Raw genomic sequence first — 25,463 nt, forward strand, 5'->3', positions numbered from 1 at the left:
GGGGGACATGAGAGTCATTTTCCAGGACTCAGCCTGTGTTCTCTGATTCCAGATTCAGATTCTGCCTGGCCTGGAGCCTGGGGCCTGGTTAGAGTGTCCTCTTGGGGGTCGCTGAGAAGCCCCCTGCCTGGGATCCTGTGCCTTCCTCTCACTCATGTTGCCAAAACACACAAAATCACTGTCCATGGTGCCTTTCAGTTTCACTTCCTGGCAATGCCTGTGTTTCTCAGAAAAGGAGCCCTCAGAACTTTCCTTTCACTTTCTGTTCCTGGAAATGCAGGGCTCTACAATGTGCTGGCTGCCTCTTTACTATTGGCCAAATTCCTGTGAGGGTGGAACAGAGGCCAGAGATTATTTAAATCCCACCAGCTCCTCACACACAGTTTAGACATTGCAAGTGACAGCTCTTTTATCTCTGCAGAGTGACCACACCAGCACAAGGGACCTGTTCCAGTGCGAGGCCAGTCTGTGCAGAGGAGTGTTTCTGCCCTGGGCTGCAGGGAGCACTTCATCCAGGCTCTGCATTTTCTGCCCTGCCAGGGGACACATTCAGAGCTCAACCCTGACACCAGAAGTCTCTTTTCTTTCAGGAGCTGGTAAGCAAGAGGCTACTTTGGATTGTGTGCAGATCTAAAAATAGAATCATAGATCTGTAGGTCTAAGGGTGGGAGAGACTGGATGCTCCATTTTGGGTGCTGTGGACCCTGGAAGCTGAGGGGCAGGATGTCTGGTGGGTGGCTGTAAGTTGGTTAGAGCAGTTAACTATTTGAGACATTTTCAGAGAGGGATTGGAAAGCAAACTTTATTCCTGTGAACTGAGAAGAATAGTATGAATGTCAGGGGTGTTGGTGTATAGGGGCTTTTCCCCAAGCCCTTCTGGGTCAGACACCCACATCTCATGCCTAAATACTTTTCCTTGTGGAAACAATGCATATATGATCTGTTAGAAAAAAAGATTCAAGTGATTACATTTTATTTATTTTATTTTATTTATTTATTTTATTTTATTTATTTATTTTAGTGATTACATTTTAAAGAGCCATTTACCTTGTTAAATGATTCATGAATTAGGCAGCATCTTATCTAGGAAATTGGGAGAAGTTGTAGGAAAGGAAATGTTTTTAAAGGAAGATGGAAAGGGAAAAGGAAATAAATTATTAGTTAATAATTGTTTTGTCAACATTGTTCTGGTAAGGGGATGGGAAAGGGTCTATTGTTCCCATCACTGATCAGGAAATTCCCACTTTGGCTGGTTAAATTATACATGTGTAGGGAAATGAAACTGTAGTTAGGTTAGTTATTAGGTCTGGGTTTACTGAGTTGAGGACTTACCTTAAGTGGCTCCCTGTGACCCTGTGGCTCAGTAGCCCTTCTTTTTCACAATTCCCCTACTTTAATCAGACTCTCTGCTTAACCTAGAGATGTGATCAAAATGTAAGGCACTGGTGCTACTTTTAGCTACTGTCCAGTATTCTCACAGCTTTTGATGATCCTTTGCATGGTATTCACATGTCATGATGTTTTTGCTTAATCTCTGAAATATTCACAAAGATTTCAGTTTCACAATTTTTTAATCATCCATGCTCTATATTCTTTTTCTGATGTTCCAGGCCCAGGGAGATTATTTCCTTGATTGCTAGCATCTGTGAACATGCATTTAAAACCTTTGAGAGGGGAACCCTGGGTGGCTCAGCAGTTTAGCGCCACCTTCAGCCCAGGGCGTTATCCTGGAGACCCGGAATTGAGTCCCGTGTCAGGCTCCTGGCATGGAGCCTGCTTCTCCCTCTGCCTGTGTCCCTGCCTCTCTCTCTCTGTCTCTCTCTCTCTCTCTCTCTCTCTCTCTCTCTATGTCTATCATGAATAAATAAATTAAACCTTTAAAAAATAAAAAAAAATAAAACCTTTGAGAGCATATAGTGTATCTGGTAGATTATTATAATTTTACAAACAGGATTCTTTGTAATGATTAGAGTGCACTTTAAAAGCATGGTTGCCAAATTCCAAACAATCAGAATTACTTAAATCAAAGTAAGACCCTATTAACAGAATCTTTTTAAGCCAAGGGTTTGCTCAATGATATTTTTAAAAGATTTTATTAATATATTCATGAGGGACACAAAGGGGCAGAGGGAGCAGCAGGTTCCCTGTGGGAAGCCTTTTTTTTTTATTGGAGTTCAATTTGCCAACATATAGCATAACACCCAGTGCTCATCCCATCAAGTGCCCCCCTCAGTGCCTGTCACCGAGTCACCCCCACCCCCTGCCCACCTCCCTTTCTACCACCCCTAGTTCGTTTCCCAGAGTTAGGAGTCTCTCATGTTCTGTCTCCTTTTCTCATATTTGTGGGAAGCCTTTTCTGGGACTTGATTCCAGGACCCTGGGATTGCAACCTGAGCCAAAGGCAGAGGCTCAACCACTGAGCCACCCAGGTGTCCTCTGCTCAGTGATCTTATCTGGTTGTCTTTCAACTTCCCCAGATGTAGAAGCACCTGGGTGGCTCAGTCTGTTAAGCATCAGACTCTTGATTTCAGTTCAGATCATGATCTCAGGGTGTGAGATTGAGCCTCATGTTGGGCTTCATGCTCAGTGGGGAGTCTGCTTGAGATATTTTCTCTCTCTCCCTTTGCCTTTCCCCATGCTCACTCATGTTCATGCACACACTGTCTCTCTAAAATAAATAAATAAAACTTCAACTTCCTCAGAAGTGTTAATCCAGATGCACCAGGTGGTTTGATCACAGTATAGACAGCTCTTGCTCAGCTAAAAGATAATCAGAGGTTGTTGACTGTCAAGAAAATCTTTGGCCAGAGAGTCTAAGGATCTTTGTTGCGTAGCTATGCTCTTAGCAATGGATTCTGCAATATATTTAGGAGTTAAGGAAAAGTTCCTGACAAACTGTTATGCAAATTTACTTATAACCAGGGAAACAGCCTTGACAATAAAAGCAAATCCTGAATCATGAATGTGCCCTGGTTGGTCTTTTTTTTAACTCAGTGATATAAATCTAAGAGACCTGACCAATGAGATGTCTTATTTTATTTGACAAAAGTTAGGGACACAATTATATTTTCTCTTAGCCTAAAATAGAAGACTGTTTTAACTTCTGGAGTTTATCCCCCTTTCTGAGCAACTGGCTTAGACATACAGCTGAGGGCATAATATTTCTAAGACTATGCCAGAGTAAAGAAAAGGAAAAGAAGAAGAAAGAGTTTCACATTTAAAGTATGAAGACTTGATCTGTTATCTTGGATGAAAGCAGTATACCTAGATGTCAGCTACTTACCTTCCTCAGCAGTTTGGTTTAGAGGTCTCTAGCATCTGTGGCGGACAGATATCAGGTAAGGCCTTCTTTATTTGTGAAATGTGTATCCAAGACGCAACACCTTCTAGTTTTCTAGGAATGTCAGTGGTTGTGAGCACTTAGTAAGATACCTTTCAGTGGAGTTCAAAATGATAATTCCAGAATACCCAGTCACCAGGATCTAGACTATGACCAACAGGATTCTTTGAATTGGGATCTGGGAAGACCTCTTTAACCTGTTGATGGTAGACTTGATGGTAAAACACACATTTTGCTGTAGTTGATCATGCTAGCATGAGACAACAAGTATATACCAATAGACATTAGTCTACTAGTGACTATGTTGTATGAGGGGAAGAGTCCAGCCCTCAGGCAGAGTTCACTCCCTCTGAGATGCCCCCAAACTGATTCTAGGCCCAGATTGTTCCAGAAGGAAGGAAGGGGGTTGTGCTGCGTGGGGTTGGCCTAGGAAGAGCCTAGACAGGAGGGAGAAGAGGAACTGGGAAGGAGAAGGCAATCTTACAGTGTTTTCTGCTTTAGTCCCTTCCTGCTCAAAACTGTGCAATTTCTGAATATAGCCAGTGGCAGGATCCCAGCCCCAGCAGGAAGGACCACAAAGAGGGCTACTTTCAGTTTCTATTTCTGGAGAAGACTCCAGTTCTCAAAATAGGCCTGAACCAGTTTCAATTTCTTCATTCTAGTGAGTGGGGTGCTGCAGTATTTGCCTGTGAGTTATGCAGGGCTATTTGAGTACCTTCAGCCCAGAGGCCCAGGGGAGGGTGGGAATGCTCTGAGACCAGCCGCCTCACACCTGATAATCTTACTTGGAGGCCAGTGCCCTGACCAGTGAGGAGTCCACTTTCAGCCCCCTTGAAGCTGGCCCCTCAGATAGGTGCAGACACTGCCTACAAAGTTGCTCCTTGGGTTGCCCAAGTGCCCAGTTCAAGGGCTAACTCACTTCTGCCCACAGAGATCAGACTGCAGAGGTTACATCTGTGGTAGAGTTCTCTTCCTGACACCAGCTGTGACCCTCCCTGGAGTTGATGCACCTGCCCCAACCAGGTGAGGGTCTGAACTCAACACAGCTCCCTACTGACTTGGTGACTCTAACAGCTGCTTAAACTCTCAGTGATTGTGATGTCCTCATTCTCATGTGGAAACAGCAGTGAAAGCTCCCCAGGGTGTCTGTGTTCAGGAGAGGGGCCTCAGGGAGGGGACTATGTGACTGTGACAGGGCGAAAAAGAAGATCTGTTTTACAAAGTTTCTGCCAAGATTGCAAATGCCCATAACAAGTTATGAAATCCTCTGTGGCTAAGAGATTGTTAATATATCATTGCCATCCTGGATTGCCATCCTGGGTCAGGAAAGGACAACTGACAAGTTGAGGAGAGGGAAGGCAAGGATTATTTTAGCGAGCCTGTTTCAAGGGACATGCCCAACAATGAGGCTGCACATGGCTGCCCTTCTGTTCCTGATAGCACAGAGGAGGTAGAAGCCTAGAAAATCTGGACTATGCCTGCCCTGAGATACCAATGGAGACATCAGCATGGACCTTCCATAGATCCCCTTCCTGAAGGACATTCACCACACCAAGCCATCAGCTGGATTGCAAACGTCCTACATCCTTTCCTATTCTTGTAGTTGCCCTACACCATGCTCCTCCATGTAATGGGACAGTGGGATGAAGAAAGAGGAGAGAAATAGACTCTTTTCCTGTCTCTGCTGCAGGTGTCTCACTCAGTTGGAGGAGAGGATGAACCAGGGCAGTGGAGTTTTCCATTGTACAAGAGCCTGGAGGTTGTATGTTACACTGACTGGACTTGTACTCATCTGAGTAGGACTAGGAGAGAAGGGATTTCCTAAGCCATTCATTCCTAAAAAGGAATTGCTTTTCCTTTCCTTTAAAGAGAAAGAATGTAATGATGTCCTTGTTATCATATTTCCTGATTTCCTAACATTAAATTAGAAGCAGCAGGTCTAACTCTGGACCCTGAGGTGGGCATACTGGGATATCAGGCTCCAGGCCACCCGGTCCTCAGACACTGCAGACCAGAGCCAACCAAACAGGGCACAATACCGATACCCAGAGTGATTCTCTCACAGACTGCTGGGGAGCAGCCCAGCTCTGGAGGCCCCCCCGAGTGGGAGCTTTCTGTCACCCACTACAAAGTCTCCATCGCTACCAGGGGTATCTGAGTCTCAGTGGTTATTTCCTACCTCACTACTGAGAGCTGTAATTGTGTGTGCATGTCTGTGTGTGTATGTGCTCCTCTGCAACCACAGTTAGTTGTCAAATCCATGTGTGAACTTGCATCTTTGCCTTGAATTTCAGCTCTTCACTTTAATGTAGTCAAAGGTATCACATTGGTCAATCTGTGTTATATCGCTGTCATCTTGGTATCATTATATGGGTATCATCTCATTTAAGGAATCTTTTTCTTTCATTTTTAAAGAAAATCTTATTTATTTATTTATTTATTTATTTATTTATTTATTTATTTATTCTTGAGAGACACACAGAAAGAGGCAGAGACATAGGCAGAGAGAGAAGCAGGCTCCCCACAGGGAGCCTGATGCAGGACTCAATCCTGGACCCCAGGATCACAACCTGAGCCAAAGGCAGATGCTCAACCAGTAAGCCACTCAGCGGCTCCAAGGAATCTTTTTCTAAGAACAGCTGTATTTTCTTCTATAGATTCCATTTGAGACTTAGGTCTTAAATCTATCTGTAGTTAATTATTGTAAGTGATGTAAGCAGAGATTCAGTAACCTCTGTCCATATGGAGAACCAGTTAGTCAGCTCCATTTAGTAGATGGCACCTTCTATACTCCCTGACATCCCTTGCGCCTCTCCACACAAGTCTGAATCCTATACAGGGCTCTGTGTCCCTTTCTGTGGGTCAGATGGTCTATGCTTATGCCAACATCCAACTGTATATCCAACTATCCTTTATTGCCAGCATGGAAATAAATCTTATCTGATACAGCAGATCTTACTATGTTCTTCTGTAGAATCTCTGGTATTTTCCTCTTGATCTTCTGTATAAATCTTAGAGGGCAGGTTCTCTCCTCCCTTTCTGCATCTCCCTCCCTGTTGCTTACCAAATTCCCCCAGAGCTCTTCCTCATAGTTTAAGTTGTTCATAAGACATGATCCCATGACTTGCCAGAGTCATCCATGCCCAAGGGTAACAATGTGGCAGCCAGCAACAGACTTCCTAAAATGAAACAGCAAAAGAAATGTCACAGTCCTTCTTCTTCCTGATAGAGATGCTTTTCTCATTCACTGGAAGCTTTGGAATCTTGTTCTCAGCCTTCCTCCCTGTCTCCAGGGCTCCCATGGAGAGTCTTGGCTAAATGATCTCATAGGAGTCATCAGAGTCTCATGGCCCCTGGTATTGCCCTCCCCTCATTCCTTGAGCCCCCTGATGCCCAAACACTTCTATATCTCTTTTCTTGAAATTTTTTGTTCTGTGGAGAGATGATGGTTTCACTTTCATGTAGATGTGAGCCCAAAACTGTCAGCCAAGTCTTCCTGAGGGAGGGGTTCAAGTCAGAGGCTGTCATCCTTCCTGTTGTTTTCACACTTTACCCAAGCAGGACAAAGGCTCTCTAGTCCCATGCATAGGGCAATAACTTCAGGAGCACCCAGTGCCTCCATTTCCCAGGGAGTATAGGCCCCTGGATTGTTCCTGTGCCACTGGCTCCAGGGACACTACACCAGGCTCAGCATTTTCTGTTGTTTTAGTAGAAACATACATGATCTCTGACATCAGAAATATCTTTTCTCTTCAGGGCTGGTGAGTGAGAAAACTGTATACTTGCAATAATGAAATACTGGCTTTGTGCTTAGAGAGTTGACATGTAGTTCTGACTGGTTGAGGGCTAAGATTTCATCCAACTGCTCATGCAATCCTCTTCAGAAAAGAGAGAACCATAGTCTGAAGATGCCTCTTTTTCTTTCTTTTTTTTTTAAATAAGAAATTTGTTAGAAAATTTGGAATAAGCAGAATGTTTACTGAGCATCTCCAATTGGAAACTATGTCATGTTTAAATGCAATCTAGCCATTCATATTGTAGAGCTATTTCTAAATATCATGAGTTTTAATAATTGGAGCAATGCAAAATAATTATTTTGTTGGGAATTTCTTTCCACCTGTTCAGGCTATAACAACATACTGTGGTTACTCACAGACTGAGTGGCTTGTGAATAGAGATGTATTTCTCATACTTCTGGAGGATAGGAAGAGCCAGATCAAGGCATCTTTGTTTCAGTATTTGGTGAGAGCTCACTTCCAAGGTGGACCACCCCCGTCACCTCACATGGCAGAATGAGCAAGCTAGGTTTCTACAGTCTTAATCTAATCCATTCACAGTCACTCTGCCCTCATGACTAAGGCACCATCCACAAATCCACCTATTTAATACCAGAGTTTGAGCTTACATGTCATCTAGGAATTTAGTGGAGGACACAAACATTCAGTCCATAGTCGTCATATATATATAAATCTGTCTGTGGAGGTTCAGATTCCAGAGAGCTAACCATTACACTATGGAGCTGCCACTGTCTATGGAAGTTCAATTGACTTCCCACTCTCACCTTAGAATACAGCACTTTTGCCCCATTTCAATATGCATTCAATATTCTTGAATGATTATTTTCTCTTTTTGGGATTCTCCATTTAATCAGTAATATCATCTGCCCGGTTCCTTCATTAGTAAGCTGATAAATAAAATCTTTAACATACATATATTTCATATTTCTTTGGGAGTCATGATTCTCTCTCTTTTGAAAATTTTCCTTGCACGACTTGCAAGATGGGGATGAGCATTGAGCATGCCCTTACTGGTAAAATCGTGCTGGTAGTCCCTGAGATAAACTTATGTGTATAAATATTTTTTAAATCATAGTTTCCTCACTCATAATGAATGATAGGAGGCCCCAACAGTGATGTAGTAATGATTTCCTTGAACTGCCATGATTTAATCAGATACTTATATTTCAAGACTGTGCAGGTTTGAATAGGGAAAATAAGAACTCTTATCTACTTCCTCTGCCACTTCCTGTCACATGATCTAAATCCCACCCAAATTTTTCCATGAGGTGACATAAATGGACATTAAATTGCTAGGGGGCAATTATTACCACAAGGACTATGTGCTTCGCTAGTCCACTTCTAGAAAACGTAATCTGATGGGCTTTTCTCTGCCCATTGTACTCTTCCAAAAAACAAGTCATGCCCCTATTTGCCTATAGGATATAAGCTATGTCTGCAATTCTATTGTCCTCTCTAATATGCTGCCCTGACTGATTCTTCCTGCAGAAGGGAGATGTGCTGGGCTCTATATTGAAATTTTAGGAAAGTAAGACTGTCTGCAATAGTTTCTCATTACTGTGTAATAAATCAGTACAAATTTAGCAGCTTCAGACAACAACCCATATTTATTGGCTTATAGTTCCAGAGAGGAGTTGCTCAAATGAATCTTAAAAGAGCTATAATCAAAGAGTCAGTGGGTGATGGGTTTTAAGCAGGGCACTTGTTGTGATGAGCACTAGGTGTTATATGTAATGACGAGTCACTAAATTCTACTCCTGAAATTAATATTACACTATATGTTAACTAACTCTAATTAAAATAAAAATATGAAAGTAAAAATAAAATAAATCAAATCAAGGTGTCAGCAAGACTGGTTCTTTCCATAAGCTCCAGGAGAAATTCCATTCCTTTGTCTTCTCTAGCGTTTGAAAGCTGCCTCAATTCCTTAGTTTGTGGTTCTTATTACATCTTTCTGGATCTTTACTCCAACATCTGCTTCCATTAACCATCTCCTTTTCTTCTGTTGGCCTTGCCTCCTTCTTATACGGTCCCTTGTTACCATACTGAGCCCATTTGGGTAATCCAAGAAAACCTTGGCATCTGAAGATCCTGAACTTCATCATACCAGCAAAGTGCCCTTTTGCTATGCAAGGTAACATATTCACAGGCTCTGAGGTTCAAGATGTGAATATCTTTGAGTACTGTTATTCTCTATTAAATAAGTCTTCATTCTTGTGACATAGGAATAATCAGAGTAGACAAGGAGTTTCTTCTATAGCATGAAAACAAAATTCATCAGGAAAAATAAATCAGAGAAACACGAGTAAGTGTGAGAGAATGGGAATGGGCTGTTGAGACCAGTGTGTTTCCTCAGCTGACACTATGTGTCTGTTCTGCTGCTCCATTTGTCTTCCTAATTCACTTTCCTTTTTCTACAGATGTTCCACTGTTAACCACTATGGATAAATTCATGTGTGATTTCCTGGTAGGAAAGAATTTTCAGCAACTGGCCATCAACTTTATCCCTCACTATACCACATTAGTCAATAAGGCAGGGGGTATCATCGCTTCAGAAAACCTTGATAGAATTCAAGCAGCCCTTAAGGAGGCCAAGCTAAAAGATGTGGCTGACATAATTGAGGAATCACTTGTGGCAGCAGAGAATGCTCCTCTGGATGTGGCTGTGATTGGGGAATCTGGCACTGGGAAGTCCAGTTTCATCAATGCCCTGCGAGGACTTAGTTATGAAGAGGAGGGTTCTGCAAGTGTTGGAGTCGTGGAGACTACCATGAAGAAAACGCCCTATCAACATCCAAAATATCCCAAAGTGACCTTCTGGGACCTGCCTGGAACTGGAACCCCCAATTTCCATCCACATGAATATCTAGAAATGGTGGAATTTGCTACATATGACTTCTTCATCATTATTTCTTCCTCCCGGTTTAGTCTCAATGATGCTTTGCTGGCCCAAAATATCAAGGAGATAGGCAAGAAATTCTACTTTGTTAGAACCAAGGTGGACAATGATTTATATAATGAAGAGAAAAGCAAACCCATGTCTTTCAAAAGGGAGAGAGTGCTTCAGCAGATACGAGACAACTGCCTGGCTAATCTTAGCAACATTGGAGTGCCTGAGCCATGCATCTTCTTGGTCTCCAACTTTGACCTGGACGACTTTGATTTCCCAAGACTGGAGGAAACCCTGCTGAAGGAGCTCCCTGTTCATAAGCGCCACATCTTTGCACTCCTGTTGCCCAATTTATCTTACACTTCCATTGAAATGAAGAGAGCTTTCTTCAAGGAAAAGATCTGGCTGGATGCCCTGAAATCATCAGCTTTGAGCTTCATCCCCTTCATGGCCTGCTTTAATGGCTTTGATTTTCCCCAGCAGGAAAAGTGCTTGAACCTTTACCAGAGCCATTTTGGTTTGGATGAGAAGTCGGTCAAAGGGATTGCAGAGAAGCTGGACATGTCTGTGGAGGAGATCAAGAGTTTCACCAAGTCCTTGGATTTCTGGTTACTTGTGAAGGATGACAGCATAGCAGAAAAAGCCATGAAGTGTGTTGAATGCTATTGCTCAGTAAATGGAGGCCTGCCATCCACTATCTTCCAGTTCTTTAAAATCTACTTTCTACATTTGAAATTCATCAATACAGTGGCAGATGATGCTAAAATTCTTTTGCATAAGACTTTAGAGATCTTAAGTCACAGAAGATGACAGAGAGATGAATGCCTAACTCAATAATAAATAGGCCTAAGATCTTGTGTTCTGTAAGTGGGGATGGGATCCTTTTCCACTTACCACCAAGGCCAGATCTTCCCTAAAGTGGCAAGAATATCTCTCCACTGGAAAAAAAGCATTGTTCCATATTGATATTCCACTACTATGCAAAGAGGATTTAACTATGGCTTCTTTCTTCATTCCCTGGGCTATTTTGCCAAAATCATGACATATATACACCCCATAGTTTTTATTAATCTCCATGTATTATGAAGCAGTTTACATTTGATTCATTTATTCAGATAATAAATGTTGGTAACAACCAAGATAACTGTTGTCCATTGGCTTTTCATGAATGAGTTTCCCCAATCATCAGATCAATACCCTCTTCACCAGAGTAAGGTCAATTCATGACTATGGGCACATGTGCAAGTGAGTAATTTAGTATGTAATGGGGCACTACAGCATAGAAGAGGAAGTTGAAAGAGCATTAGGGAAATGTTCTAGGATGTCATATTTTTAGATACTATAGGGGAACAGAGAGAAGGGAACAAAGTTAGGGTTTATATTTCTAATACTTTCCAAACATTAGATGAGATGAGAGACTTGTGAACAAGATACAATGAGGGACATGAGATATGAGAGAATGAAGATGAATTAAGAATGAGCCTGGATCTCGTTCTAGGGCAAGGATCTCATCTAAGTTCAAGTCTCATCGTTCTCAAACATGTTCAAGGTCCCGTTCAAGACGCAGGAGGAGGAGCAGCAGATCAAGGTCAAAATCCAGAGGAAGGCGCTCTGTATCAAAAGAGAAGCGTAAAAGATCTCCAAAGCACAGGTCGAAGTCCAGGGAAAGAAAAAGAAAAAGATCAAGTTCTAGGGATAACCGGAAAACACTTAGAGCTCGCAGTCGCACCCCAAGTCGTCGGAGTCGGAGTCACACTCCCAGTCGCCGAAGAAGATCTAGATCTGTGGGGAGGAGGAGCTTTAGTATTTCCCCGAGCCGCCGGAGAAGATCAAGGTCTGTGGTAAGGAGACGAAGCTTTAGTATCTCACCAGTAAGATTAAGGAGATCACGAACACCCTTGAGAAGAAGGTTCAGCAGATCTCCCATCCGTCGTAAACGATCCAGGTCTTCTGAAAGAGGCAGATCACCTAAACGTCTGACAGATTTGAATAAGGCTCAATTACTTGAAATAGCCAAAGCTAATGCAGCTGCCATGTGTGCTAAGGCTGGTGTTCCTTTACCGCCAAACCTAAAGCCTACACCTCCACCCACAATAGAAAAGAAAGTTGCTAAAAAATCAGGAGGAGCTACTATAGAAGAACTAACTGAGGAATGCAAACAGATCGCACAGAGTAAAGAAGATGATGATGTAATAGTGAATAAGCCTCATGTTTCGGTTGAAGAGGAAGAAGAACCTCCTTTTCATCATCATCCCTTTAAACTCAGTGAACCCAAACCCATTTTTTTCGATCTGAATATTGCTGCAGCAAAGCCAACTCCACCAAAAAGCCAGGTAACATTAACAGAAGAATTTCCTGTGTCATCTGGATCTCAACATTGAAAAAAAGAAGCAGATAGTGTTTATGGAGAGTGGGTTCCTGTAGAGAAAAATGGTGAAGAAAACAAAGATGATGATAATGTTTTTAGCAGCAATTTGCTCTCTGAGGGCCGGGTTAAATGGCAGGGCCGGGTTAGACAACAGATGAAATAACCCGCAGTTTCTCATTTGACAGTAACTCGATGCAATTCACTTTGTGGAACCAAGCCACAAAGTGAAAAGCATCAAATTGCAGAGAACAGTGTTATCACATCCTTACCCAACATTGGGCCCTCCTTGCACTTATGGGAAGGTAGTCCAAGGTACAACTATTTAGCTTCCCGTTTTGCTTCAAGGCTCTATAGCTCTAGATTTTGGTGGTAGCAAATTTATTGGGTGGAGGGATCGAGCAGAGAGAGGCAGATCCTCAGGTTCAACACAAGAACTGGATTGGAAAAGGTCATTGTAGGCTGATGTGTGAGCATCTTGGATACATAGCCCATTGCCCTTAAACAATGGTTTCTTTGGGTTGTTTGTCAGATAGTCTTTAATTTTAATCATTTTCCCTTCCCTGTGCTACCGTGGCCCTTTGAATTCTTGTGTTTAACCTAATGCTCAGCCTTGGTACTCCATTTCCCTTCTCCTTCCCCTCTTTGCTACTATTAAAAATTGGAGATGTGGAATTTACAGCTTGAAATTTCCATGAGGCTATAGTTGTATCTTGTCAAAATGACACAGTAATAACGCCAAGTGTCAAAACAACCCCATTAAAATGCTGCCTGATTAATGTGCTGCTAAGTATAGTGCACATGAAAACAGCAAGACTGTATATATATGTAAATATATATATATATCTGTATCTTTGTATGTATCTCTGTATCTGTACCTTTGTTGTATCTTTTAATAAACAGTTTACTTTTATTTAAAAAAAAAAAAGAATGAGCCTGGAAAGCAAAGATGAATTCAATTACACAAGTTGGAAGAATAATGTCTTTTGCTTTCACCCAAATTTTCACATCAAACTTGTGAAACGGGACCAGCAAAAACAACAATATCTGACTCAAAGCTCATGGATGGTTATTCCTGCTATTACTGTAATTAAATTTTCCTACTCCTTCCCCATTACTGGTATATTATTGATAAATGCTTCATGATATAACAGATATACATGAGTGAGGCTATCTCTCAGATCCCTTATTATTCTGAAGGCTCACTCCAGAGAGTGAAAAGCAAAGATGTAAAGAGGAGGGTACTACTGGCCCACAATTTCCCCACTACAGCTTGCTCCCCCACTGCTCAGTAGAAGTCTGCAGGAGGGAAGAAAGGAGGCAAGAAGGGAAAGTGAGTGATTGTGCTGCTTCATGTATAAAATACATGTGAAATACTCAAAGGAATGGAGCTCTTGACCCTTGTGTATGGCCACATTGCATTTAAAAATTTTTGTTCCTTAGATTCTCACATGCATTCCCAGTGCAGAATTCACACTAGCAGGATACAGACTGCTTACCATCTTGCCACCAAATCCCATCTATCCTAATAAAGAGCATGGACAGTGAACAAATACTCCACCTTTTTCATCTCATCAACCAAATGTGGCCAGCACTGGTCCTACACAATCTTCTTCTCCTCCAGAAGTCATGACCTTTTCAAGATCCTTGGGTCTTTTCCTTCCAATTTGGTGGCCTTAAGATAGAAAAAGACAAATCCAAAGGGTCTTTATAGGTGCCTTGGGGAAGATACTTGTGATAAGATGAGAGTTATCAAATACTTACAGCTGTGGGGTTTATTTAAAAGTTCCTGAGTTTCCCGAAGAGACAAGAAAATGAATCTTTCACTGTGGGAAGGAAGAACTCAGAAGAAGGTGGAAGTAGTACAATAAGTATTAGTACTTTGGTTTCATCAGACTGATCCCAAGACAAGACTGATCCCCATTAACAAGAGTGTTCATGTGCCTGGCTGGCATACATAAACAGCTTAAAGTATTCCCCTGGCAGTGCAAAGTGTGAAAGAGGGACCTGTTAAGAAGATAGAGGTGTTGGGGTCTGGGAGGAGGAGATAGAGCTGGGAGGTGTCTATAATTCAAGACCTATGAGCCCAATCAATGATTGTGTGCAATTTTGGGTCCTTCTTATGTCATCCTGCAAAACTCACTCAGTCTCTGTCTGAAGGACCTTCTAAAGCTCCTCCAGGAGGTGCCATGAATAATTGGCCAACACTTTAGGCATCTGGAGTGAACTTTGTCATGCAGTAGCCCTCAATAAGATTTCACTATGCCTTAACTTTTTTGTTCCCCCCATGACTTCTTGAACACAAAACTCCCTTTCCTGACCTAAGTTTGGTGGTAGTGACTCAGATCATCAGAGAGTTTATGTTTTTGAGGAAGGGAAACCCCTCTTCCTTGATTGTCCATGCCATTGTCTGAAGGCATTTTGTAGAAGACTGGGTCAATGTTGTAATATAGTCTCTGTCCTAACTTCTCTCCAGTTTAGGAGCTGTGAGATGAAATTTTGGTTCTCTGAAGTAGGACATTGTTGGAGCAGGTGAAGTGAAATGTCCAATTCCCAGGTCAGGCTTCTCTCTCCTATTGCAGCAGTCCTAAGTCAGCATAGCAAGGGACAAATGAAATCACTTTCTGGGGGATGTCATCGAGAAAGTGGGAGGTAAACTCTAGTGATCTTTGTTGGGATGCCTTTTTTTCTGCATAATTGTAATGACAGCAGAGGAGTCAGGAAACAAGCTCAGAAATATAACTGTGGCTATTTGAACTCAGAATGGAGATGCCGTGTACACACAGGTGGATATTTGTGTGAGAGTGAGCAAAGAAGGTGGTTGTGCAGCATTCTAGCTGTCTGACCTTTGGTAAATCACTTCAAAACATTTTTCCTTTCTCAAAATGGGGTCGAATTCACTTACTCAGGGACTTTGTGGGGATACAAGTCCAAAATGAAGAAGTTTAACACTTACATAAAGTAAGTATGGCACAGTGAAAGAGCTTCACGGAGACACTGGAATTATTAGGAGGCAAACACAGGTAAATTAACTTGAGAGAGAGAAATTATTATCACAAACCTTTTCTCCAGGAAACATATGGGCTAATTTGTTTATCTCCACCCTCTCCCCCCATAATATCACCACCACTATATTGGTATACACCTTTTTAGGAAACATTCTTGAAAGAAATTTCTTTCTCTATTGAATTGCCTTAACAAGTTGTCAAAATTGTTTAATCATACTCAGGTGAATTTCTGTCCTCTCTATTCTGTTCCATTGTTGTGCCATATCTATGCTTTCCTCAATACCATAATGTCCAAATTATGTCAATTTTCTGGTAAGTCTTAGAATAGGGTAAGAATAGGATGTGAGCCTTCAAACATTATTCTTTTTTTCATAATTATTTTGTCTATTTTGCCTTCCTTTTCTGGATAAATTTATATAGAATTAATACTATTTCTTCTTTAAATGTTTGGTAGAATTCATTAGTGAAAAAAATATGTGCCTGAATTTCTCTCTGTCTCTCTCTCTGTCTCTCTCCCTCTTTTTAACTTTCTTCTTTCTTTTGTTTTTTAAAAGATTTTTAATTAATAGAGAACTTTTTATTTTGTCTCTTTTGCTCGAGTTTTGGTTGTTCTTGTCTTTTAAGTAATTAGTCTGTTTTTTCTCACTTGTTGAATTTGTGAGGATAGAGTTCTTATTATTCATTGTTATCCTTTTAATGTCCATGGGAACAGTATTGATGCCCCATGTTTCATTTTTTTATATTGATAATTTTTATCTTCTCTGTTTCATTCAGCCTAACTAGAAGTTTATCAGATTTATCGATCACTTCAGGCAGCTGACTTATTGTTTCATTGCTTTTCTCCATTGTTTATTTTTTACTTCATTAATATCTGCCATAATCTTTATTATTTCCTTCCTTCTTGTTTTCAGTTTCACTTACTCTTTTCTCTATAGACTTGAGGTGGAAATATAGATTTCTGATTTTATATCTTCTTTTCTAATATTGACACTTAATGTCAAACTTTAATGACTGCTCTAGTTTCATGATAAATTTTGATATGTGACATATTTATTTTTAATTATTCAATATATGTTTTAATTTCCTTTGTGACTTCTTCCTTTGATCCTTGCATACTTAGAACACTTCTCATTTCCAGATGTTTGGGGGATATCTTTGTTTTATGTCTTTAATTGGGGTATAATTGGCATACAACTTGGTATTAGTTCCAAGTATATCACAAAATGATTCAATATTTGTATATATTGCAAAATGATGACAAGTGTAAGTTTTCCTTACATATTTGCAAATATTTTTCTTTTAGTGAAGGCTTTTAAAATCTATTCTGTTAGGAACTTCAAATATACAATACAGTGTAAGCTATACTGTATTCACTATACTGCACATTACATCCCCACAACTTACATATTTGATTATTTTTTTACATAATTGTTTTTTTGTACCATTTACCTCTTTAACCAATTTTATCCCTCACTCAACAGCAACCATCAATCTGTTCTCTATATGTAGGAGGTTGATTTGTATTTTCTTGTTTTATTTTTTAGATTCAAAATATAGTGAGATCATATGGTATTTGTTTTTCTCTATCTGACTTTTTCACTTAGTTAAAGACCTCAATGCTTACTATTGCTGTTCTAAATAACAAGAATTTATTCTTTTTCTTTATTTGATATGTTTTTTATTGGAGTTCAATTTGCCAACATATAGTATAACACCCAGTGCTCATTGTGTCCAGTGCCCCCTTCAGTGCCTGTCATGAAGTCACCCGATCTGCCACCTACCTCCCCTTCCATTTTCCCAGAGTTAGGAGTCTCTCATTTTCTGTCAACCTCTCTAATATTTCCCACTCATGTTCTCTCCTTTCCCTTATAATCCCTTTCACATTTTTTATATTCCCTGTATGAGTGAAACTATATAATGTTTGTCGTACTCGAAATAGACTTACATCACTCAGCAAAATACCCTCCTGTTCCATCCACATTAAAGCAAATGGTGAGTATTCATAATTTCTAATGGCTGAGTAATATTCATTATATATATAATATAATATTAATATATATATGATATTCCATTAAGATATATATATATGAATAATGCTCCTGGCTCTCTCTCTCTCTCTCTTTCTCTCTCTCTCTCTCTCTCTAACAATCTTTTTATCCATTCATTTTTGATGGACACCAAGGCTCCTCCCACAGCTTGGCTATTGTGGACATTGCTGCTATAAACATTGGGGTGCAGGTGTCTTAGTCTTTCACTGCATTGTATCTTTGGGGTAAATCCCCAGTAGTGCAATTGCTGGATCATAGGGTAGCTCAATTTTAACTCTTTGAGGAACCTCCATACAGTTTTCCACAGTGACCGTACCAGTTCACATTCCTACCAACTGTGCAAGAGTTCTCCTTTCTCCACATCCTCTACAACATTTGTTGTTTCCTGTCTTGTTAATTTTCTCCATTTTCACTCGTGTGAGGTGGTATCTGGCTGTGGTTTTGATTTGTATTTCCCTGATGGCAAGTGATGTGGAGCATATTTTCATGTGCTTGTTGGCCATGTGTATGTCTTCTCTGGTGAAATTTCTTTTCATGTCTTTTTGCCCATTTCATGATTGGATTCTTTTTTTCTTTGCTGTTGAGTTTAATAAGTTAATTATAGATCTTGGATACTAGCCCTTTATCTGATATGTCATTTGCAAGTAGTTTTGTTGACTGTTTCTTCGGCTGTCAGAAGCTTTTTATCTTGATGAAGTCCCAAGAGCTCATTTTTCCTTTTGTTTCCCTTGCCTTCATAGGTGTATCTTGCAAGAAATTGCTGTGGCCAAGTTCAAAAAGGGTGTTGCCTGTGTTCTTCTCTAGGATTTTGATGGATTCTTGTCTCATATTTAGATATGAAAGATCTTTGTGTATGGTGTAAGATAATGGTCTAGTTTCACTGTTCTGCATGTGGCTGTCCAATTTTTCCCAGCACCATTTATTGAAGATACTGTCCTTTTTTCCAGTGAATAGTTTCCTGCTTTCTCAAATATTAGTTGACCATAGAGTTGAGGGCCCATTTTGGATTCTCTATGATCCATTGATCTATGTGTCTGTTTTTGGGCCAGTACCACAATGTCTTGTTGATCATAGCTTTGTAGTACAACTTGAAATTCAGCCTTGTGATGCTTCTAGCTCTAGTTTTCTTTTTTAATATTCCCCTGGCTATTTGGGGTCTTTTCTGAGTCCAGACAAATCTTAAGATGATTTGTTCCAACTCTCTGAAGAAAGTCCATGGTATTTTGATAGGGATTGCATTGAACGTGTAAATTTCCCTGGGTAGCATAGAGATTTTCACAATGTTTATTCTTCCAATCCATGAGCATGGAATATTTTTCCATCTCTTTGTGTCTTCCTCAATTTCTTTCAGAAGTGTTCTGTAGTTTTTAGGGTATAGATCCTTTACCTCTTTGGTTAGGTTTATTCTTAGGTATCTTCTGCTTTGGGTGCAATTGTAAATGGAATTGACTCCCTAATTTCTCTTTCTTCAGTCTCATTGTTAATGTATAGAAATGCCATTGATTTCTGGGCATTGATTTTGTGTCCTGACACATTGCTGAATTGCTCTATGAGTTCTAGCAATCTTGGGGTGGAGTCTGGGTTTTCTATGTACTGTATCATGTCATCTGTGAATAGGGAGGGTTTGACTTCTTTGCCAATTTTAATGCCATTTATTTATTTATTTGTGTTGTCTGGTTGCTGAGGCTAGGACTCCTAATACTATGTTGAATAACAGTGGTGACAGTGGACATCCTTGTCATATTCCTAATCTTAAGGGAAAGGCTCCCAGTGCTTCCCCAATGGGAATGATATTTGCTGTGAGCTTTTTTTTTTTTTTTAAATTTATTTATTTATGATAGTCACAGAGAGAGAGAGAGGCAGAGACACAGGCAGAGGGAGAAGCAGGCTCCATGCACTGGGAGCCCGACGTGGGATTCGATCCCGGGTCTCCAGGATCGCGCCCTGGGCCAAAGGCAGGCGCCAAACCGCTGCGCCACCCAGGGATCCCCTGCTGTGAGCTTTTTGTAGATGTTTTTAAGATGCTGAGGAATGTTCCTTCTATCCCTACACTCTGAAGAGTTTTGATCAGGAATGGATGCTGCAATTTGTCAAATGCTTTCTCTGCATCTATTGAGAGGATCATATGGTTCTTGTTTTTTCTCTTGTTGATATGATCTATCACGTTGATTGTTTTACCAATGTTGAACCAACCTTGCATCCTAGGGACAAATCCCACGTGGTCATGGTGAATAATCTTTTTAAAGTACTGCTGGATCCTATTGGCTAGTATCTTGTTAAGAATTTTTGCATGTGTTTATCAGAGATATTGGTCTATAATTCTCCTTTTTGATGGGGTCTTTCTCTGGTTTTGGAATTAAGGTGATGCTGGCCTCATAAAATGAGTTTGGAGGTATTCCATCCTTTTGTCTCCTTCAGAACAGCTTTAGTAGAATAGGTTTTATTTCTTCTTGGGAAGTTTTTGATGTCTGCTTCAATTTTGGCCTGTTCATGTTTTCTATTTCTTCCTGTTCCAGTATTGGTAATTTGTGGGTTTTCCAGAAATGCATCCATTTCTTCTAGATTGCCTAATTTATTGGTGCATAAGTGCTCATGATATGTTTTTTTTATTATTCTTTTTATTAGAGTTCGATTTGCCAACCTATAGTATAACACGCAGTGCTTTTAAATCATTTGTATTTCCTTGGTATTGGCTGTGATCTCTCCTCTTTCATTCGTGATTTTATTGAGTCTTTTTTCTTTTTAATAAGGCTGGCAAATGGTTTATCTATCTTTTAATTCTTTCAAAGAACCAACTCCTGGTTTTGTTGATCTTTTCTACAGGTCTTCTAGTCTCTATTTCATTGAATTCTGCTCGAATCTTTATTACCTCTCTTTTTCTGCCTGGTGTACATTTTATTTAATGTTCTTTCTCCAGTTCCTTTAGGTGCGACGCTAGCTTGTGTATTTGAGGTTTTTCCAATTTTTTGAGGGAGGCTTGTTGCGATGTATTTCCCTCTTAGGATTGCTTTTGCTGTATTCCAAAGATTTTGAATGGTTGTATCTCATTTTCATTGGTTTCCATGAATCTTTTAAATTTTTCTTTAATTTCCTAGTTGACCGATTCATCTTTTAATAGGATGCTCTTTAACCTCCACGTGTTTGAGTTCCTTCCAAATTTCTTCTTGAGATTGATCTCTGGTTTCAAAGCATTGAGGTCTGAAAATATGCAGGGGACAATCCCAATCTTTTGGTGTCCATTGAGACCTGATTTGTGACCCAGTATGTGGTCTATTCTGAACAAAGTTCCGTGTGCACTTGAGAAGAATGTGTATTCATTGCTTTCGGATGCAAAGTATATATCTGTGAAATCCATCTGGTCCAGTGTATCATTTAAAGCCCTTGTTTTGGGGATCCCTGGGTGGCTCAGCGGTTTGGCTCCTGCCTTTGGCCCAGGTTCGGATCCTGGAGTCCCAGGATCGAGTCCCATGTCGGGCTCCCTTCATGGAGCTTGCTTCTCCCTCTGCCTGTGTCTCTGCCTCTCTTTTTCTCTCTCTGTGTCTCTCATGAATGAGTAAATAAAATCTTTAAAAAAAAAAAAGGCCTTGTTTCTTTGGTGATGTTATGTTTAGAAGATCTGTCATTTGCAGAAAGTGCCATGTTGAAGTCTCTCAGTATTAGTGTATTATTATCTAAGTATGTCTTTACTTTGGTTATTAATTGATTGATATACTTGGCAGCTCCCACATTAGGGACATAAATATTCATGATTGTTAGGTCTTCTTGTTGGATAGATCCTTTAATTATGATACAGTGTCTCTCTTCATCTCTTTTAAACTCTTTGGGATCAACTTTAATTTATCTGATATGGGGATTGTGACCCCAGCTTTCTTTTGAGGACCATTTGAATGGAGAACAATTTATGATTCAATTTACAATTTTTCTACACCCTTCATTTTCTGGCTGGAAGTGTCCTTAGATCTCGAATGAGTCTCTTGTAGACAACAAATAGATGGGTCTTGATTTTTTATCCAGTCCAAAACCCTGCGTCTTTTGATGGGTTCATTTAGCCCATTCACATTCAGAGTAACTACTAAAAGATATGAATTTAGTGTCATCATAATACCTATTTAGTCCTATTTTTGTAGATTATTTCTTTGGGCTCTTTCTTTTACAGAGTCCCCCTTAATATGTCTTGCAGAGCTGGTTTGGTGGTCTCATATTCTTTCAGTTTCTGCCTATCCTGGAAGCTCTTTACCTTTCCTTCTATTCTGAATGACAGCTTTGCTGGATACAGTATTCTTCACTGCTTGTTTTTCTCATTTAGTACTCTGAATATATCATGCCAGCCCTTACTGGCCTGCCAGGTGTCTGTGGAGAGGTCTGCTGTTAATCTGATATTTCTCTTCATATAAGATAGGGATCTCTTATCTCTTGCTTCTTTAAGTTTTTCTCTTTATCTCTGAAATTTGCAAGTTTTGCAAGATACTAAGTATCGAGGTATTGAATTGTTTTTATTGATTTTTGGGGGGAAGGGAACCCCTCTATCTCCTGGATCTGAATGCGTGTTTCCCTCCCAAAATTAGGGAAGTTCTCAGCTATTATTTGTCCAAATATGCTTTCTGGCCCTCTCGGTGCCTTCTGGAACCCCAATTATATGTAGATTTTTCCTTCTTAGATTTTTATTTTTATTTCCCTTAACCTTTCCTCATGGTCTTTTAATTTTTTAATTTTTAAATTTTTTTTCTCTTTTTAACTTAGCTTCCTTCCTCGGCATCAACTTGTCTTCTATGTCACTCACTCTTTCTTCTACCTCATTAACCCTGTTGTTAAGACCTCCAATTTGGATTGCATCTTATTTAATTGTTTTTTAATTTCAGCCTGATTAGATCTAAATTCTGCAGTCATGAAGTCTCTTGATTCCTTTATGTTTTTTGTTTGTTTGTTTGTTTGTTTGTTTGTTTTGCAGAGCCACCAGTAGCTTTAAAATTGTGCTTCTGAATTGGCTTTCTGACATCGAATTATAATACAAATTCTGTAACTCTGTGGCAGAGAGTACTGTTTCTGATTCTTTCTTTTGTGGTGAGTTCTTCTTTCTAGTCATTTTACTCAGTGAAGAATAGTTGTATGAGTGGGCTGAGTCAAAAATATCAACCCCAACCTAAGTGAATTTTACCCCAGATTGTTCTGACAAGGTCAGAGACCAGAAAATGAAAAAGATCAGAACAAAAGAAAACAAAAGGACCACTAAAGTGAAAAACAAATTTTAAAACAAAGTAATAACAAATAAAAAGCCATGAATCCCAAAGAAGAAGAGAAAAAAGAAAAAGAAAAAAGAAAAAAAAAAAAACAAAGTTAAAGAAGCAAAGAGAGAAAAGGAAAAAAAAAAGAAAAGAGGGGGACTGGGAGATGGTGGTGGTCAAGAAGTTGTAGTGGAGGGAGAATGTAGTCTACCTGAGGGGTTCTAGAGGGTAATCCTCTTGGTTCTAAGTATATTAAGTTCTGTATATTAGAAGATGCTCAGTCCCAGATTTATATCAACCAGCAATACTTGTAGAAAGCCCCAACATTGACCAGCAAAACATAAACAAGATAAAAGAAGGGGGCAGAATGGGAATGAAGAGACAATATAATCTCACACAATAAAGCAGCAAGGTATTCAACTTGGTTCTGGGTGCATGTTGGTCATGTTTTAAGAGGTATTAAACTCTGCCATTGTAGAACAAAATGAGGCAGAGATAACAAAAAAACCCATATCTTGTATATCTTCCAAAATTAAATTGAATCTGTTGAAGGGAATCCGGAAGTGGAAAATATATCTAAGACATGTAATTGTAGAAATATGAAAGTCAAAAAGGAAGAAACTTAAAAATGAAGAGCTGGTAAAATATTGTAGTTAAGGTGGGAAAAGAGAAAAAATATTGGAAATTTTTAGTCTGATATAAAAGTGAGGTGTAATGGAAAAAGGGAATTTTTTTTTTTTAAAGGAGGGGTATCCTCTAGTTCTGTATCCTATAAATCACTTGACTTCCCCTGGAGCTTTGTTCGCTGCTTGGTTAACAACTTATTCTTCCTCTGTTCTTCCAGCTGGTGTTCTGGGAGAGGGGTCTGCTGTGCTGATACTCAAGTGTGCACACCTGGGTGCAGATTCCACCCCCTGCCAGTGCTGGGCTCAGTGTGAGCTGTTTGTCCAGTGAGGCCTTTGTTCCCTGCTGGCCCCACCCCCTCTCAGGCACAGGGTGAAAGAAGGAGGAAAAACAACAATGGTGACAGCCAGATCTCCAGCTCTGGAGTCAGCTCCCTGCTCCTAACTAATGCAGTCTCCCAGTTTGCACTGGTCTAGATGCTCCCAGGGCAGGCATGGGTGCACTGATCTGCACGGCTTGGGGGTGCCCAGCAGCAGGAGAGTTCTCAGCCTTCCTCTCTTCTGCTGTCCCACGGGGAGCACAGGATCACCAGCTTTGTCGCTTGGGCGCCCTGGGATCCACGGCCCTGTGCTACTGGAATCGCGCTGTTGGTGGGCACATCTCCTGAAGGCATCAGGACACAGACACCTCAGTCTGGAGCCGCCCGCCTAACCGACTGGCTTCTTCCAAATGCCCTGCTGGGTGTGCGCTCCAGTCCTTTACCAGGATGGGTCCACAGTTTGTGGTGTGCTTTCCCCCAGGGCGTACTTCTTCTATTAGTGACTCTGGGAATCTGGAGGCTTCACTGCTCCTCCTGAGATTCTGCTTTATTTCTCTGCTGAGCACTTTTCCACCCAGGAAAAATCTGGTGCAGATTATAAAGTTCTCACTTCTCCAGGGCAGGGCTTTCCTGTCCTGGAGGCTTTCACTGACTGGCTTTAGCCTGGCTCCTCGCGGAGCCCCTCCCCATTTGATTCTTTTTTTTTTTTTTTTTTTTTTTTAACTTTTTCCACCTTCCTACCTTGCTAGAAGCGAAAACCCTTCTCTCTGTAGCATTTGGGCTGTTCTCTCTTTAAATCTCAGGTCAAATTCATAGCTGTTCAGGATGTTTTGAAAGTTATCTAGGTACGTTGTGGGACCAGGTGAAGTGAGGACCCCTACTCTTCTGCCATCTTGCCCCTGCCCCCATAGTTGCTTCTATCCATTTATCTCTCAATGGACATCTTAGCTTTTTCCATCGTTTGACTATTGTGGATTTTGCCACTATAAACGTTGGAGTGCAGGTACCCCTTTAGATCACTACATTTGTATCTTTGGGGTTAATACCCAGGAGGGCAATTGCTGGGTTGTAGGGTAGTTAACATCTTGAGGAACTTCCATACTGATTTCCAGAGTGGTTGTACTACCTTGCATTCCAACCAGCAGTATGAGAGGGTTCCCCTTTCTCCCCTTTCTTCATTAACAAATGTTAATCCTCATTAACATCTTTTGTTTCCTGACTTGTTAATTTTAGCCATTCTGATTTATGTGATGTGGTATCTCATTGTAGTTTTGATATGTATTTCCCTGATGCCCAGTGCAGGTGAGCATTTTTTCATGTATCTGTTGGCCATTTGTATATCTTCTTTGGAGAAATGTCTATTCATGTCTTCTGCCCATTTCTTGACCTGATTACTTGTTCTATGGGTGTTGAGTTTGATAAGTTCTTTATAGATCTTGGATACTAGTTCTTTGTCTGATAAGACATTTGCAAATATCTTCACCCATTCTGTAGGTTGCCTTTTAGTTGCTATTTCCTTTGCTGTGCAAAAGGTTTTCATCTGGATGAAGTCCTAATAGTGCATTTATGCTTTTGTTTCTCTTGCCTTTGGAAACGTGTCTAGCCAGAAGTTGCTGTAACTGAGGTCAAAGAGATTGCTGCCTGTGCTCTGCTCTAGGACTTTAAGGATCCTGTCTCATACTTAGGTGTTTTATCCATTTTGAGTTTATTTTTGTATATGATGTAAGACAGCAATCCAGTCTCATTCATCTGCATGTGGCTGTCCAAATTTCCCAACACCATTTGTTGAAGAGACTTTTTTCATTAGATATTCTTTCCTGCTTTGTTGAAGATTAGTTGGCCATAGAGTT

The 25,463-nt window shown here is 40.4% G+C and overlaps 2 protein-coding genes across 2 annotated transcripts in view; both read left to right on the forward strand.

The window, feature by feature from the left end:
- Positions 1-25,463, forward strand: part of LOC112659691 (immunity-related GTPase family M protein-like) — a 90,653-nt gene that overhangs the window by 52,554 nt on the left and 12,636 nt on the right. The window lies entirely within an intron of this gene.
- Positions 366-11,171, forward strand: LOC112659734 (T-cell-specific guanine nucleotide triphosphate-binding protein 2-like). Its single transcript, XM_025446811.3, has 2 exons — positions 366-596; positions 9,558-11,171. Exon 2 carries the CDS (start codon positions 9,578-9,580, stop codon positions 10,835-10,837), a length of 1,260 nt encoding a protein of 419 aa, XP_025302596.1. The 5' UTR covers positions 366-596; positions 9,558-9,577; the 3' UTR covers positions 10,838-11,171.

This window comes from Canis lupus, chromosome 11 (assembly GCF_003254725.2).
Source record: "Canis lupus dingo isolate Sandy chromosome 11, ASM325472v2, whole genome shotgun sequence".
NCBI lineage: Eukaryota > Metazoa > Chordata > Mammalia > Carnivora > Canidae > Canis > Canis lupus.